The sequence below is a fragment of the Falco peregrinus genome, chromosome 6 (assembly GCF_023634155.1).
Source record: "Falco peregrinus isolate bFalPer1 chromosome 6, bFalPer1.pri, whole genome shotgun sequence".
NCBI lineage: Eukaryota > Metazoa > Chordata > Aves > Falconiformes > Falconidae > Falco > Falco peregrinus.
The window spans coordinates 18461889-18478728 of NC_073726.1; the positions used below are offsets into that span (position 1 = coordinate 18461889).

General features: G+C 40.1%; 1 protein-coding gene across 12 annotated transcripts in view; it reads right to left on the reverse strand.

Moving 5' to 3' along the window:
* MAGI2 (membrane associated guanylate kinase, WW and PDZ domain containing 2) overlaps positions 1-16840 on the reverse strand; it is a 755758-nt gene that overhangs the window by 50729 nt on the left and 688189 nt on the right. For 8 of the 12 annotated variants that reach the window (XM_027795434.2, XM_027795429.2, XM_027795428.2 and 5 more), the window contains 4 exons: positions 16363-16555; positions 15270-15356; positions 12997-13245; positions 753-938 (listed from right to left, as the gene is read on the reverse strand). In XM_027795434.2, coding sequence (XP_027651235.1) covers positions 753-938; positions 12997-13245; positions 15270-15356; positions 16363-16555 — 715 coding nt within the window. The remainder of the gene's footprint in view (positions 1-752; positions 939-12996; positions 13246-15269; positions 15357-16362; positions 16556-16840) is intronic. The other 4 variants (XM_027795431.2, XM_027795430.2, XM_005243469.4 and 1 more) reach the window with 1 other exon arrangement.

Here is a 16840-nt window from a genome sequence, read left to right on the forward strand (position 1 = left end):
CATGGATCATTAAGTAATTACATTACTTGCTGTGTGACATTCCTAGCTCTATCAGTATTTGTTGCTGAGATATAAAGCCACAGCCTCATTAATATGGCACAATTCATACACCAGCATGGCACATCGCTAACCTAAAAATAAGTCCTGAAATCAACCCTGAAACCCATGAAACCAACATCAAAGGATATTCACTGATTGTCTGTGGAGTAATGATCAGAATAACGAGTCTGTCCCCTTATCCTCACCCTACAAATGAGATAATTTAGCGTTCAGTTCTTTCCTGCCTTGTGCATTTACGGTGATACACGTGGAGGAAATTACCAAATTTGAACTATTCTTTCACATCACTTTTTGTCACAGTTAGCTGGTAGCTCAATGTGCCTGGTGACAGCCTTTGCAGTCTCTCCTTGCAAAACTTTTGGTTGGTTTATAGCAGGATATAAGGGAACAAACTCAACCTGGCTCTCTTGTCAGGTGCTTTTCCATGTAGAAGGCAGTTCTTACAAAAGACATTAACACTGACTCCAGTACTCAGCTTTCTCCGGGTTTGCTTTAAATACCCTTTTCATAACTAGAAACCTTTTCAAGAATTCAGACGTTATTTGAGCTGGTTCTAAGGCTGTAATTTTGGTGTGCTGTACATTACAGCTGAGAAAGCGAAACAAAAGATGTTCTTTCAAGCAGTGACATAATTCAAGCTAATTGGAGGCTACTTAAAATTTTCTTCCTGTTTTTAAGGGCCATTGACTTACCCTCCTGAGGAATGATGCGAAGAGTTACACTGAGACCCGCATCTTTAATTAGCTTCACAATATCTGCATGAGGCATGTTAATAATAGACTGACCATTCACAGCTAAGATCCGGTCTCCAACTTTAAGTTTTGCACAGCGATCCGCAGGACTTCCATCAATTATCCGCCCTATTTTATGGGGTACGGCTAGACAAGGAACAATAGTCACAGTTAACATATGCTGAAACAAGTTGTGATGTTCAAGCAAAAGAAAATGTTTTCATTTTGAAGAAAGTTCTACATGAATTAAAAACAAGTTTGTGTATAAATATAGAAGAAAATAAATTCTTATACAATGTCATTTGCATTAACATAGTACAGATTTCACTAAAAAATTCAGAATCCAGATGTGCATATATACGTGGCATATACATATGAAGTCCAAAATCAGTTTATACTTCAGCTAGTTTGCAAACCTGGCACGTAACTAGATAATAAACAGATCAGGAGAACAATAAGGCATCAAAAGAGTGAAGGGGATAAATTTGCACATGAAGTAGTAGTCATAAATTGTCTCCCACCTCCTGGTTTACAAAATTTCTTTATTTGTATGTTGCAATAGAGGCGCTAGAAACACCATTTATTTTATATACAAATAGGTGTTGTTACTGAAAATGCCCAGGGTTCACTAAATTGTCCTCCTACTCCATTCAGATATGTTAATTGATAAGTAGAAATCATACTGAAGATTTATTGAGATGCTCAGCTTTCTAATTAGATACATACCAGCATGAATTTACAGTTAATTTTGAGTGCATAGACGCATTTATTACATCAAATAGACACACACTCCCTTCTTTACACATTACAGATCAACTTTGCTTCCCCTTTTGCTCTTGTCCGTGGTTCTCCACCTCATCCATTCTCTTGCTCTGTCTTTTCACTCATCTTCCATTGAATTTTCTCAATATTACTTGATCTTTCTCCCAGTGTTTCTTCCCTGTTCTCCTCTGGTTTTTAACTAAATGCATATACCATAGCTAACTCTTCTTTTCTCTGTATCTAGGGTCCCCCAAAAAGCATGTTATTTTTCTTCCTCCTACTCATAAATATGCTTGTCATAATTAAATTTTACTATATATTCTATTAATATCCTAATGGTAGAGTATCCCTCGCCAATCCCACACTTCAGTCTTGGTAAACTTAGCACAAAGCAGCTCAGCCTCACTATCTACCTGCAACTAGTGTTTAACAACAGTTGTGTGTGGGGGGTTTTTTTTGAAAAATAACATATCCTTAAAATTCTAATATCTAAAAAGAACTCAGAAAAGGTGAAAGAAAAGATTAATCAAACTTTTTTTGGCTAAAAAATATGCTATCAATGCTGAAATAAAACAAAGCTCTACTAGGAGATGTGCTCAGAATACATCACTGCAGAACAAAATTCTCAGCCCTCTGGTAAACATTCACTGAAGGTGATGGTGGCAAACACAGATTGCACATCTCAAGCAAAGTCACAATACACATACCTCAAAGTGACTTCTGTTTCTAGTATGGACGCAAGTGTTGTTTACAGTGTTAAAAATTATTTTTTTTAGAACTAAAAATATAAGTAAGTACTCTGAAGAACAAGCCATAATCAAACTGCATGTTTCTTTACCACCATAGTTCAGACAAGAATATGAATTAAATTGTGGCTTTAGTAATACAGACAGAAGGAGCGTACTTCAGAGATGTCTTGCTGCTTAGGAAAAAAGCACCTAATTTATGTCACAATGCCTAAACCTTTCTATGTTTTAAAATACACTAAATATGAATAGCCACACTTTGCACAAAACCTGCATTTATTTTGCCCTCAATGCAGATATATAATTGCTGTGCATGCATTTCAATAAGTAAAGTAAAAGAATAGCTCAACACTGAAACAGTTTACATTCACATAGCGCCCTTCGCATTGAATCAATTCTTAAAGCACCACCAAGAATCATTTATGCTAAGACTAAAACTTGCCTGTTTCTGGTATATGTAATAAAAGATCTGTCTGAAATTACCGTGTCTGTACTACACATCAATGGAGATCTGAAAATGAGACTGTCTTATATGAAAAAGCAAGAAATTTAGTAGGAAGAAAGAAGGGGAAGCATGATGGCCGAGATGCCATAGTTAAAATTCTCATGCTTGCCATTTCTAACTCTAAAGAAGATGTTTTTACTAGCCTAAACAATTAAGTAGAGGCATCCTTTCAGTAGTGAGGGGCGTGGGTGGATGGGTGGGAAATCCTATTAATTTGCCAGAACAATTTTTGTTAGACTTCTTGCACCTGACAAGTGAATACAGCAGATGTCTGCATGTTTGAGATATCTACTAACATCAAAGCTGGAGGTGGGAGAGAGTCTGATTCTGCTCCAAACCCTGAGAAAAGGGAAGGGAGGGAGAAAGAGGAGGAACTCTGTATTTATTTTTCCTTCCATTTAAGCCTAATGGCCTTTACCTTCCTGACAAAGGTATCTAGTCTAAATGTTTTGGTATCACTGCACTCCCTTCATGCTGCCAAGCTAGAAAGGATCAACACTAGGTGACCTTCAGAGCAAACGTTGTGTCTGTCAAGGTACCTACCTTTTCTACCACACTTTGGTTTTCACGGATTTAGTGCTCCTCTTCTGAGGCTCTATTGGTGCAATGTGTTGTCATATGGTCTTGCTGCAGAGTGGGGTGTGGAAAGCTTTTGCAGAAGGAACCTGACTGCAAAGGAGACCACTGGTATGCTGTATCAGGATTTTACGGGCAAGTCCAGTGAGTTGGTAATGGAACTCAGAGCTGTTCAGCAGTAATATCCCAAAGAGTTTATGGTCTCTGCTTGCTTTTCCCAGTGGAGTTCTGCCTGAGTCTCCTCCTAAGCCACAATATCCTGGCCACTGTGGTCCCTGCTGCTGCCTTGGGAGGGGAGGATATATTTAAGGATTTATTTACAAGCATGAGTGCTTCTAAGGGATGCGGGTTATTTGATGTGCGGGTTGTTCACAAAAATATGAACATGTTAGAAAACTTACAATTTATAAGAGCCTTTGGAGGTGAAATACTTACTGTGAAGGGATAAGAAGGAGCTACTCTCATAGGGGATTCATTAGGTAAAAGCTAAGGAACAAGGGTAGGAATGAACTGTGAATTTCTGTAATGGAGAATTTTCATCATTCAGAACGGTCACATCTAAAACTGGTGTGGCAGAGCTGCAAAACTGTCAGTACTGAGTGGGCTGAGTGAAGTGGCAGACAAGACACCATGAAAAGAAATGCAAGATGATGCGCATGGGGAAAAAATAACCCTGCCTAAGCTTAAGCAGAGATAAGCCCTAAATGAATTATTACCGCTCAAGAGATCTTGAAAAATATTAACTCAGTAAAACAGTAAATAGAATTTTAAGAGTTAGAATAAGAACAGCAAATGAAACAAACCGTTGCTAGTTACTATGTGAACCTAAAGTCTGAGTATTGCTGATAGCTTCAGCATTCTCATCTCAAAAATCATAGCGCTGAACAAGCAAAGATTCAGTGAAAGACGGCACGGCAGTCAGAAGCAGAAATCAGCCTCTGCTCCAAGGAGCAGCCCATCAACTTGCTCTTTGCAGCCTGGAAAAGAGAAGGTGGGGCAACGTTCTGGAGGGCCAGAAAAATTAAAGGATTAAAAAAGGGATTAGACAAATTCACAGGGATGGATCCACTGTTGATTAAATCAGAAAGCTGTGGTAGTGAAAGCTGAGGCGATGCCTGGGGAAGGTCCCTGTCTGCTGTAGGTGCCACCAGTCACGGCCACAGACAGCGCGGAGCTGTGTGGCTCTGATCTCTCCCAGCTTCACAGGTCTCTTCTTGGGAAGAAACCTCCTATGTTTGGCATTTAATTAGGGCTTTATTAACACATCACATTTTTTTCTTAAATTGCATCCTCAGTGCTTTATTTTTATCTGAGCAGGTAATTTAATAATGTAAACTTTTAAAGGAAGTCCCACATCACTTGATTGATGGTAAACGATTCCACTCACCCTTAAAAATTTTTACTAATCTGTTCACACCTCTTTTAAGAATTCAGTACAAGCTGTTCTCCAAACATATGTACGTTTTGAACAGTGGCAGCACGTGCCTGCATTAGACTGCAGAGAATTTGATCCATTTATTTGAAAACACTGAGTTACCTGAGCAGCATTAAATATTAGCAAGTATACACAAAGACTTGGATTTTTGGTTTTTTTGTTTGTTTTTTTTTTTTTCAAGAATACTATTATTAATGCTAAGAGTGAGCACAGAAACCAGACTGCCCCTTTGCAGGACAATTCATTTCTCAGTTCCCTCAGACTACACAATGGATGAGACTGTAAGGGAAAAATATTATGGTAAAGAGGGATTTATAAAGATTTTTTTAACTGTTAAAAATATGAGAAATCAGTAAAATACAGTTTCTATATATATAAAACATAGAGTCATAGAATAATAGAATATCTCAAGTTGGAAGGGACCCATAAGGATCACGTCTAGCTCCCTGCTCCTTGCAAGACTACCTAAAACTAAACCATACAGTCCCTCAAAATAGCTATATAGGATTTTTCCCTCTAATACTATCAAGTTATCTAAAAGATGGTACTCGAGAGTGATATATATGAATAGCTGCTTTAAGAAAAAATAAATCTTTCCAGTCTAGCAGAGAACAGCAATGCTGCAGAAGCATTTCCTAATAACAGATCTTATGAGGGGATCTAAATTTTCTGCAGTGTGGTTTGCAAAAAAATCCTGACTTCAGGAAGACTTGAATCCTGAGAGCACCAAAGCTTCTAAGATACTTGAAGCCATCAACATGTCCCTCTAAATCTCTCAGATATTTACAGCATTTGTGTCAGGAACACAAACTGACCTAGCACTGGCACCTAGCAGCTGATGCTTTCCCAGAAGGTAGTTAATTGTGCAATGATCAGCTGTAAGCTCATTATCCAAAGAGAACTTATATTAAATTAAATTAGAAAAAAATGATTCAAATGAAATCTTTGCATTTAGAAAGTGGATAAGGTCTGCTTTCAGAAACTTGCCGATAACATCAAATTCACATTTTTCTCTGTATTATTATTTTTTCTTGATAAAATCATCCACTTTTGCTCTCCATGATCCAAATTAACACACTTCCCATACCTTCATGTCATAGAAAAGAGAGACTAAATCCTGTGGCGTTACATCTGAGGGTTCATATGCTTGGGTCAGCTGTACACAAAGCCAGAGCAGTTACTGAATACAGATACTGCTTTTAATACTGTATAGATCTATCAGCCTCTTGCTTTTTGGAAATAAAAATGATTTCTCCTCACTTGGGAGACCTATATGCTAGAAATAGCTGATTCTAAGAAGATGTTACCAACAAATAATGTTTTTCTGTTTGACATCAAGATTTTTTTTACATCTATTCAGTACTTTTAGACATTAAGTGTTGAGGCTGTATGTTGTAGAAAGCAACTTTCCTGTTTTTTCCCCTTTATAGTAGCTAAATGTCAAAAATGATCAGTTTAGGGAAAAAAACTGAACCTCTACTTTACCTATTAAACCCTCTGGCAGACAAATTCTTGCAATCTTTTCTAATGTTAACGGATATTGGTAGTAAAACAAGCAAATGAACCTTCCTGAGCCAGCTGTCCTTTTCAGTTATACAGCTGATCACATGAATATTTATCATATCCTCAATTCTCAAAATGTACAAGTGCTTTCATTCAACCAGAAGGCTCCAGCATATCAGATTTTAATTGGGAGAATATATTAGATGTAAACATCCGTAATTTCATTGCTACTGAATAATCCAAAATTTGGGAAGCTTGAGCGTGGTGGACTGTCTATCAGGGCTAATATTAGAATCAAGATAAAATATTTTCCTGAAATTGATGGGCAATTTTATGTGACACTCATTTAGAGAATGGAAATCTGTGGCATGCTGCATACTTGCAGATGACAATAATCCCTTTTGTTTATAAGGCTGATGACCCTATGAATTGAAACATCCCACTGTGTGCTGATACAGAGCATACTTACACGAATAACACAGGCATAAGAAGCTAGGTGGGAAGGAGGGCACACACCTTAGAAATCTGAAGATCTAAGAAAAGAATAATGGAATTTAGGCACTTTAATTCGGGATTCTCATGAAAGCAAAATGGGCCTCGTGGAATCATTAGCAAAACCTTGATTCTCTTCCCAGGTTTGTGCTAAGAAAACTCACAGAATCTATCTTTTGAAAACTCAAGAGCAGCACCACTAGGTTAAATGACGTATTCAGGAACGTCTGGAGGGTAGAAGTCATCTAGAGAGGGGAGTGATGTGGTTAAGATGCTCCATGCTCTATTTTCCAAGAAATATCAAGTAGCCAATTGAGTATTTCATGCCTGCAATCTGCAGCTATGTGTTTTCAGTGATATTAAAAATCCCTTCCACTTGTTAAAGTTAGTTCACAATTATTAGTTTGCCTATATTGATTTGAAAAACTAAATCATGTAACAATTTCTTTGAGCTCCAAATTACCCTGTCAGTTAAACAAGGTTAGAAAGTGTGTTTTTGTAGCTGAACAGGCATAAGAACAGCTCAAACCTGAATATCAAAGCTAAGTAGAAATGAGAAACCAGACTCTTTGCCCACAAGTTGCAAGTACCTTCCACAGGGGACTCAGGCTACAGGTGGCTTTTCACTGCTCTGTTCCCAAGATCTCCAAGGTGGGGCAGACAGACATACTCATTTCCTAAGCTCTGTTTTCTTTAGAATTTGCAGATTGGTCACAGAAAATTGTGTCCCCAGGCACCATCTTACCCAGGAAGAAGCACGGGTGAAATCGCAGCACAAATAACTGTCTCAGATCATACAGTTATCATTGATCAATAAGCTGTTTTTTATCTCTAAACTGCAAGGCGTTCAAAGAAACTCTGCGGCTGAATGGGACTTATTTCAGAAAGCTGTTTTCTGCAGTCAGCAGAGGCTTATCAAGGATTTCTGGGTTTTATTTAAGACTGCACATTTTGAGGAATGAGAGAAACTTCTTTCATTAGACTCCCTTTTATCACGTTTCAAATATCCAGTAGTCATTAGTATATGCAGTGCAGGGGCAAATTAAATCTACAACTCCTCCTTAGATAAACAGGAGGAAGATCATAACAAGTACGTACAATCACCTGCCTTTAATTTTTTTTTAAAAAATGTTTATTTATTATGCTTGTATTTTCAGTTTGTTTACACTTCATAACTGTGCTAATTGACAGTACCTGCTACAGTAAAATTGATGGAAATATTGCCACTTTTCCAATTTCACTGGAAGTTGCCAGTTAATGAGATCTGTTTGCAACACATGGTTTCTTTCTACAGAAATTAGGGTGTTAAGAGATTTACAGGGGATCACAAGTTCTTCTAGACGAAGCTACGTCCCAAACACATGAAGTAAAAGCAGCAGGAAGATATAAAGTAGGCAGGAACAAGTATAGTCCATAAACATCTGGGACAAATGCACCCAGCAATCTCCTTTTGGAAATTTCCAGCTGCCTCCAAGTGCTTTTCCATGGGATGCAGATAGTGAACTTATCTTGATACCCTAAAAAGCTCCACAAGAATGGGGTTTTTACCGCAGAGGACACACACTATTGAGTATTATCCTAAATGTAACGTGAAGAGTAGGTTAATTAATTCAGTTTCAGTATTTTGGCTGCAATGTGCACAGTACTGTTGTGTGAGGCAATGCCACCCCGGGCACAGCTGTACTTCCATAGCCTCGCGTGCTGCTGCAGGATGCTGGGGACTCGGAGGGGACAGTCCCAGGAGGAGCCCTTCCTTGCAGAACCACACATGCTGCAAGTATTTTTATTGGGGGAAGCATGAAGGTATTCCTCATGACAGGAGTTCAGAAATGGGCTGCAGTTTGCTCATTTTCATTACTTGACTCTGCAACTGAACCAGGGCGTCTAAAAAGTGTTTGTAATTTGGTGGGCAAAGGCAGTTGCCTGAGAAGATGTCCACAGAGCTGTGAGGTTAAATCAGTCCAGATCCACCCCAAGCTAAAAGTGCAAAACCAGAGTTAGCTTCCAAGCATTCAGCTGGGAACACGACACTGAGTCCTCTGAAGAAATCCCACTGGAGAGGACAAAATTTTGATAAACTATGTGTGGCCTGCATAGAAAAAGAAAGCATGGAGTAAGATCAAATTTAGGTGGCCTTTCTGGAGAAGGGATGAGAGCCAAAGCACCCTTTAATGTTGGGACAGGGTCTGGGGGAAAGTATGATAATATGCTCTAGGGGCAGTGGAAGTTAATCCTTTCATTAGGAACAGGTCAGGAGCCTGGCCAGGTGTTCTCAATCTCTTCGCACTCCAAGTTCCTCTGCACTCTGCACCAGCCAAAATGACTTGCTCCTGGATGTACGACCTCAAACAGTTTTTTATTTATTCACTTTATCTTTTTTTACTGGAACAATTTTGAAGCATGTCTGACCTTGTCTTTGCCCCTGCTTTGCCCTGTGAAATCTCTTCATTCAATCCTTGTCATTCATTTTCCATTCCAGATCTGCCCCACATCTGAACGGTAGTTTGGTGCAAGATAATCCCCTGTGCTGCATTAGAGAACATTCCAAGCAATGCTTTGACAAAGGGGAGACAAAATTTCTACCATTATAGAGCAGAGGAAAAGAAAAGTGTCACAAGAATTGGATGTTTAAGCAAGTACCAGCAAGGAAAAATTGCATCCAGATCTAAAGGCTGGCTCCAAACTACTTAACAGCAATTTATTAAAATGACAGCTACTACAGTGCTGCCTGTATTTCAGAAAATGTGAAAAAAATAGTCTGCCCCCTAATCACGTCTGTAGTCTGCCCTCACTCTGTGCCTGTATCAAGGCTAAAAAAATACACAGTATTTTGAAATTTTCTGCAAGGCAAAGGCTGGTCTGTAAATCAACAGTAACAACAAATTCCTTGCAAAAGCATGTCTACAGAAAAGTTGACCAAGACCTTAAGCCTCTTGATACAGGAATGACATCCTTAATTTTGGGAGTTCCTGAGTCTTTCGTGGCTCTTTTCCCAGTCAGAGGGAGCATGAAGCACTTGTAATAGGCTACGTAGGAGCAGCGCAGCACATCCCCCCTCCAAGTTTGGGAATGGGATACGAGACTCAGCTAGAGCACTGCTACTCTGACTGCATGGGGTGGCCCTACAGCTTCCCAGCCAGAGCAAGTGTGAACTCTCCTGGCAAAACAGAGGGTGTGCTTTTGTGCACCCCCTTGAGCTTTAGACCAACTGCAAAGCAGCAAACCCATGAACCTGTGGCTCTGAGGCTAGCAGCAACTGTTGGAATGATTGCCTCGATTTTAACAGTGCGTGAAGCACAAGTACCCAGTGACACAAGGTTCCTGCTCCTGTACTCAGCAAGAGCAGTTGTAATTTGTTGGATTATAAACCACTGTTTATAAGTGTGATTTCAAGAACAAGGGAAATACTTTCAGCGCTCAATTAATTGCCTTCTTGAATAAAAGCGATGATGATACTTACACTTCTAAGACTTCAAACCTTTTGCTTTTACAAGAAAGTAGAGAAGGGAATAGAATTATCAAAATAAACGTTCTTAAATCAAAGGAACTCTTCTTTGCTTTGCCCTGAGGATACTCCCAGTGAGCTGACTTCTTAGGGTATGCTATTCCTAGTAGTGTCTGGCACTACAAGATATTTCCTTTTCTGTCCTATTTTGCCCATTTTGATTCTTTCAGAATTGCTTTACAATTACAACATCAACATTTAACTATGTATGTTTAGCACAGGTCTGCGCGGCATCATGCTGTGCCACATAGGGATATATGAGCTGGCACCAAGCGCACAGTCTCCAAAACCAGAAACACTGGAACTATAGTACATTTCACCCAATTAACATACTGCTGCTATGAGTGACTACCAAGGTGCTTGACATGGTGCCTTGCAGATCTGTATTTCGATACCGATGTAAGCTAGATTTTGGACATTACACGTCCTACATCCAGTTGATGCTTTCCTACTGTTAATATGCTTTCTACCCCGACTGTGGATTTTAATCAAAATATTTCAGTTTTTTTCAAGATGGAAGGGACCTGAGGAGGTCTCAGTGCCTGCTGCTAAAGTTTTTCTGGTCTGTCTTCTACCAAAGGGCCCCAAACTTGGATGCTGTTTTCAGGTCCTAATGAGTGCTGAGTAAAGTGAGATAATAATTTCCCCTCAATCTACATGCTATGCTCCTGTTAATGCAGACCAAATTACTTCACTCAAATAAATATTAAGTAAAGAAAATGAACCTTCCTTAATCTACAAATAGTCAAGGATTTTTAGACTGTTTTTATTACTGATGACAGATTATGTGACTTTCAGCTTATTTTTTCTACTACAGTTTTGAAACAGAATTCACATACAAAGGGTATTTTCTTCTCCGTTCTGCCACTGTTTAAAGCAAGTGTAATTTTTTTTGGTTCATTGCTGTTCTTCTAAACTTAGGATTTGGGTGCTCTTTGGGATCACTGAAATTCATTGCAGTTATTATTTGAATAAATTCGCTTGTCACTTCCACAGTAGACTGTCATTTTCCTTTACTATTGGAGATGTTCAGCTGAGGTTTAACAGTGGCTACCTGTGTAGTTGCCTGGGGAGAAAGAGAAGTCCCACAAGAACAGGCTGGGGGGGGGGAGGAGACAGAGCAGAATCTTTAACCTGGGTCTGTTGTCTCCATCAGAATACTCCAGTTGCAGAACATTTGGTTGCTTGGGCATTTTGTCTTTCTCTTCCTCTCCTCTTTCCTTCTCTGACTCCCCTAAGCACAAACCCTATCTGTGAAATAATTTTCTTGAAAAATTCATGACTGACTTAACCAATTAATATGTATGTATCCTGATGTCCTCTATGCATTATTTTTTCCCCTGTCTGATCTTTTGCAAAGAACTTCCAGTTGGCTATTACATTCAATAAAGTGAAAACTCACGAGTTCCAAGAGACTAATTATCCATGAGTTTGTTACAATTTTAAATCTGGCAATAATCGAATTTTACAATTCAGCTGAGGTGATATGAAAAGCAACTCTTAATAACTGCATGATCATGAAATACTGCAAAAAGTTTCTGGAGTTGATTTGGTATTGTGATCTATGGCTTTGACAGTACTCTCTTGGTTGCTCTTCTGTTACGAATTTAGAAGTGTGAAGTTTGGCCCTAAAGGTTGAAATTGTGGTTTTATTTCCTCAGGAACCAGTTTTAAGTAAAAGAACAGTTCCATTTAAACATGTTTTGAATGCAGGGAAAGGACTGCATTAGGTTGCAACTTGCAAAATGACGAACGTTCTTGCTTATCTTGGTTTTTCAGCAGTGGTTAGCATTCACAATTGCAGATGGGCTTGGTGGAAGATGTGAATGTCTCACAACATAAAGCCTTTTATGCTTCCTCCTTCCAATGGGCTCAGCTCTCAGCTGGTTAAATGCCATTTGAAACATCCAAGGGTGCCCCTGTGCCTGCAGCTGCCACTACCAAAGGGTCTGAGTCTCCTGTGGGTCCCATGTCACATCTGCCTGACCTCTCCCCAGACAGGACATCTCAAATGGCACCAGATGTCTATATTAAAGCAATAAAGTTGAACCCCAGGAAACATTAGTTTTCTGGACAGAAAGTGAGCTATAATTAAGGGCAGATCCTGCCACTATATACGGCATCTCCCTGTACTCAGTTGCAACTTTTATACTATCTATACTCCAGCCAGTTAAAAAAGATCAACCTCTCTGCACCAGCATTTAATCAGTTTTCCCATTTTCCAGTTGCTCTGCAGTGCCCTACCTGGACAGCTGCTGTCATGGGGTTTGCTGTGATCCAAGTTTTTATTTCAACTTCCTGAACTCCATCTTGATTAAAGTATAATTCAGTTGTGTGTGGGGGAATCATTTATTCATGTAACCCTATTGGTTACCTGCAGAGTGTCTCTTCGGGACACAGGAAAAGAGAAAATCTACTTTATAGGTGAATCCTGTTGTACTCTGACAGCCAAATGAGCATGAAGCACAGAGCCTCAGAGGCCAGAATAACCTTTGGTTTTGTCCAAGACACAACAGACATACAAATAGTGCCCCTGGAAGCAACCTTGAGAGTCTCTTCAATTTTAATCTCTGCAGCAGATGAAATTTTATTAGCAGATGTCATGGTTTAATTAATTAATAATTTTAAAAAATTTGGGGCAAACTTGGAAAAATATAAACCAAAAAATGTGTTTTACTTACTTATGGTGGACCCAGATTCGGGCCTGTTCAGTGAGCTGATGATAACAAAGCCAAAGCCTTCGTTCTCCTTGCGGTGGATCACCACGTCATTGGTTTGCAGGCTGTGAGAAGTGAAGCCCTCGGGGGGTGTAGCATTGCTACTAGATGCAGCGTGATTACTGTTAGCATAAGTAGCATAGTCACTTCTTGGAGAACTGTGGTGCGTAGACACCGAGCCTGGGCTTCTGCCATTCTCTGGGCATGGTTCTCCTACAACATAAATCACACTGGTATTACAGTCTGCCTTGCCCAGTGGCTCTGTGACTTACAGTACATTTGCTAATGCAACATGAATACAGTTGACTGTCCATAGCCCAGACTACTGCAAGTATTCAACTAGGAGCTGTAATAGATGCAGAGAGACAGAAATCTACACAATTATGCAAAACATTCAAGGGCAATCAGATAAAGCGAGCAAGAACACTCACTGCTAAGCTATCTTAGCTTAGAGGAAAGGAAAGTAAGAAACAGTGACTATCTGGATTGCAAAAACATTAGCAAGCGCTATTCCCTTGTCTGCTGGTTGATCTGTCATCAAGAGGAAAATGTGACCGTCTAATCCAATATGAAATTATTTGTGTCTGGATTAAAAGAATTCAAGCAGGCAGCTAACATACAGCAATTAGGATTAGCTGCATAATGTTCTTCTTACAAGTTGATTAGCACACTCAAAAGCTGTTCATGGAACAGAGCAGTGATACAATGAAAAATAATAATCACAAATAGTTCTTCTGTGGGTGTCGTGACAAAAGCAGTGGTCGTTTAAAGGTTTTGAAGATGCTCTTGTATGGTGAGTTTGAAAGGGCAGAAGTGAGAATGGAGTCCATCTACACTTCAGTATCGCTTTGGAATAACAAGAACAGGGAGTAAGTTAAATCCTGTGGGATCACACACTTTTTTAGGAGAATCATTTTGGCAACTGAAAACAGTAAAGTTATTCTTCCAGATGGAAAAAAAAAAAATTATATTCTTCACAGATCTAAGTTATTTACACAAATCAGCATTTATTGATAGTTTTAATACAGAACTTTCTGATGAATGTCAGTAATATGCTTTCTGTTCAGAGCAATGAGAGTGGCAGGGTCATTCTACTGAACATGTGAAGAGTTTATGCATACACACATACATCCTAGGAAGAGAGCTTGCAAATTAGACCTTCAGTGTGTATATATTAATAAAATAAACATCATCCAAGGACAAGCTGTTGTTTTCTCAGTCAGGTGTGTCCTTTAGCAGTCCTTCTGCAACTATGAAATAAAGTGATTAGAGAGAATAAAGAGGAAGAAAAACAATTATTATATTCCTGCATTAGAATTGAAAATCTCCAAGAGTTATTGAACCAAATCTGCAACTAAATGCCATAGTCAGTGACAAGAGAGATCTCATTTTCTGGCTGTCATGTTTCAGAAAGCTGAATAGTGTTTATGTCAGTGTGGCTGCAACAGAAAGGAAATTATCTTACCCTGCAGAATGACCAAGAGCTGGCTTGGCCACAAAAGAAAGCAACTGGATGCTATTAAGTGTAGGAAAAGAAAGATAAAGGAGGGAAAGTTTAAATGGCTATTCAATTGTCAGCTGTGAAATAGGTATTTATCAGGAAAATTCCATTTGGCTTCTGCCTGTGAAAAAATGGCATTTTAATCCTCATTGTTCTGAATACCACATTTTCCTAATCAAATTGTTTTCCAGAGCATGTGAACAGTGATTTTCTGTTCCAGATCTGGGTAAACATCTGTGCAGAAAGGTGATTCCAGGCAAGGGCTAAGATAGGTACAACGGCTGTCAGGCAGGTAAGGAACGCCCCAGATCCCCCTGTTGTATACATTCGCGCTAGCGAGAAATTCATATGAAATCAATTGGCCTGATGTGTTAGTACAACATTTTTCAGTCGTGCCCAACGCCAGAGATTTTAAAATCTTTTTAAGCTTATGTCGTAACATGCTAAATTAAAATCCCGTTCAGCTCCTGAAATGCTTAAACATTAACGAGTTACACACTATACTCTCCGGTGCGGCACTCTCAAGGCCCAAGAATAACTCCAGGTGTTTTACCAGCTTGCCTCATCTTCTGTGCCAGGAGACCAGACTCTCTAATAGACCCTTTTATTTAATATTCAACAAGCAGCAGTGAAGGCTGGCATCCACTCTGTGCTAACCCTCTTGCTAATTTTGCCTGCAGTCTGTACAGCCACCTGACCCGGGAAAGGTGCTAACCGCAAGCACTCGGCGGATTACCTTGGTTATTGGCCATTTTCCTAGTGCTGGGGGAGCTGCGAGGGGGCGTCGCGCCGGACGGAGGGGGACCTTTCTGGCTGGAGGACTCTGGAGTCAGTAACAGAAGAAAGTCAGTCCCGCGAGAGTGCGGCTGGCAGGGAGCTGCGGCGCCGCAGTGGGAGGGGGACTGCGAAGACGAAGGTGAGTGGGAGGGCGGCTTTTTGGCAGGGGAGCGAAGGGGAACGGTGCAGGCAACGACAGCGGATCTAGGGCACGGGGAGGCAGGAGACAGGACAGGCTGGGAACGTGGGGCTTTTTTGCTCATTTCTGGTGCCTCAGTGAAGTGTACTCGCCACAAACATTTTAGAAGTTCTTAAATAAACTTCTTGCCTCGAGTAAGCCAAGGTTGCAACAGAACGGCAGCAAATTCTCCCAGTAAAGCCTCAGTAGATGCTGCCACACGTTTTACCGGGTTCCAGTGTTTTTTGATAATTGAGACCGAGCTAGTTTAAAGGTTTAATTTACTTCAAATTCTTCATATTGTTTTAGGTTTATTTTCTGAATGTAGCTGCTTGAAGGGAGGACCCGGCCCTGCTCCTAGGAGCCACCTGTGCCATACGAAAGGTTTTCAGCTAGCTTGTGCTGCTCTTGGAGGGGGAAACTCCAGGTGACATCAGTGAGACCAGAAATGGGCTTTGAACACATACGAGAGTGAAATGAGGTCCTGCCCTAAACAGTTAACAATCTTTTCAGCCTTTCTCTGATTGCTTATTGACACACTGAGCTTTAACAGCTTTAACTTAGGTGAATGCTTTGTCCCAAAAGAGAACAAGAGGAGAACAAGCACAGACCAAGACAGCATGGAACAAATCCGGAGCACTCATGAACACCACACTGGCATTGGCAGTATTGTTTCCACTTCCAAAGGAAACAACAGTCATCTATAGTGTTTTTGTCACAGAAACAAGGCACACACATACAATTATTCTTGCTTCAGAACAACACAAACATTCACTTTGATTTTAATTTTCTCTATTTTTTTAAAAAGAGCACCTCTTTGTGCTGCCAGCAGCGAGATCTGATTTTCCTTTCACCTTTCCCAGCCTTCACTCACCTGTGGGTAGCACCTTTCTCCTCACAGTAAGATTCACTTGCCCGTTTCGGGCAGCATTATGCATAAGATCAATCACATATCGGTGGGTTTTGCCAGCCACTGGAATCCCATCTACATACACCAGCTCATCACCAGGATGGAGACGCCCATCTCGGTCTGCTGAGCCCATGGCAATTACTGCTCCGATGAGAATCTAGGCAGCAAAGAAACAAAATCCTGTCATATATACACGAAGCTTCCAACTTAGTGCCGTGGATATTGCCATGATTTTCCCTTTCTTTGGAAATTAAGCTAGTGATTCAGTGCAGGTGAAGAGATCTGTGTGTGTCTGAAAGCTGTGCTCCTCCTCTGTAGGCATGGTGGAAGATGCTTCCTTGCCTTTTGTAAGAAGGCGTTTCCTACCTGTGTAGAGCAATACACCTGAGAATCCTGACCTAAGCATGATCTACCTGATACCTTCAAATCAAGACAATCGGTC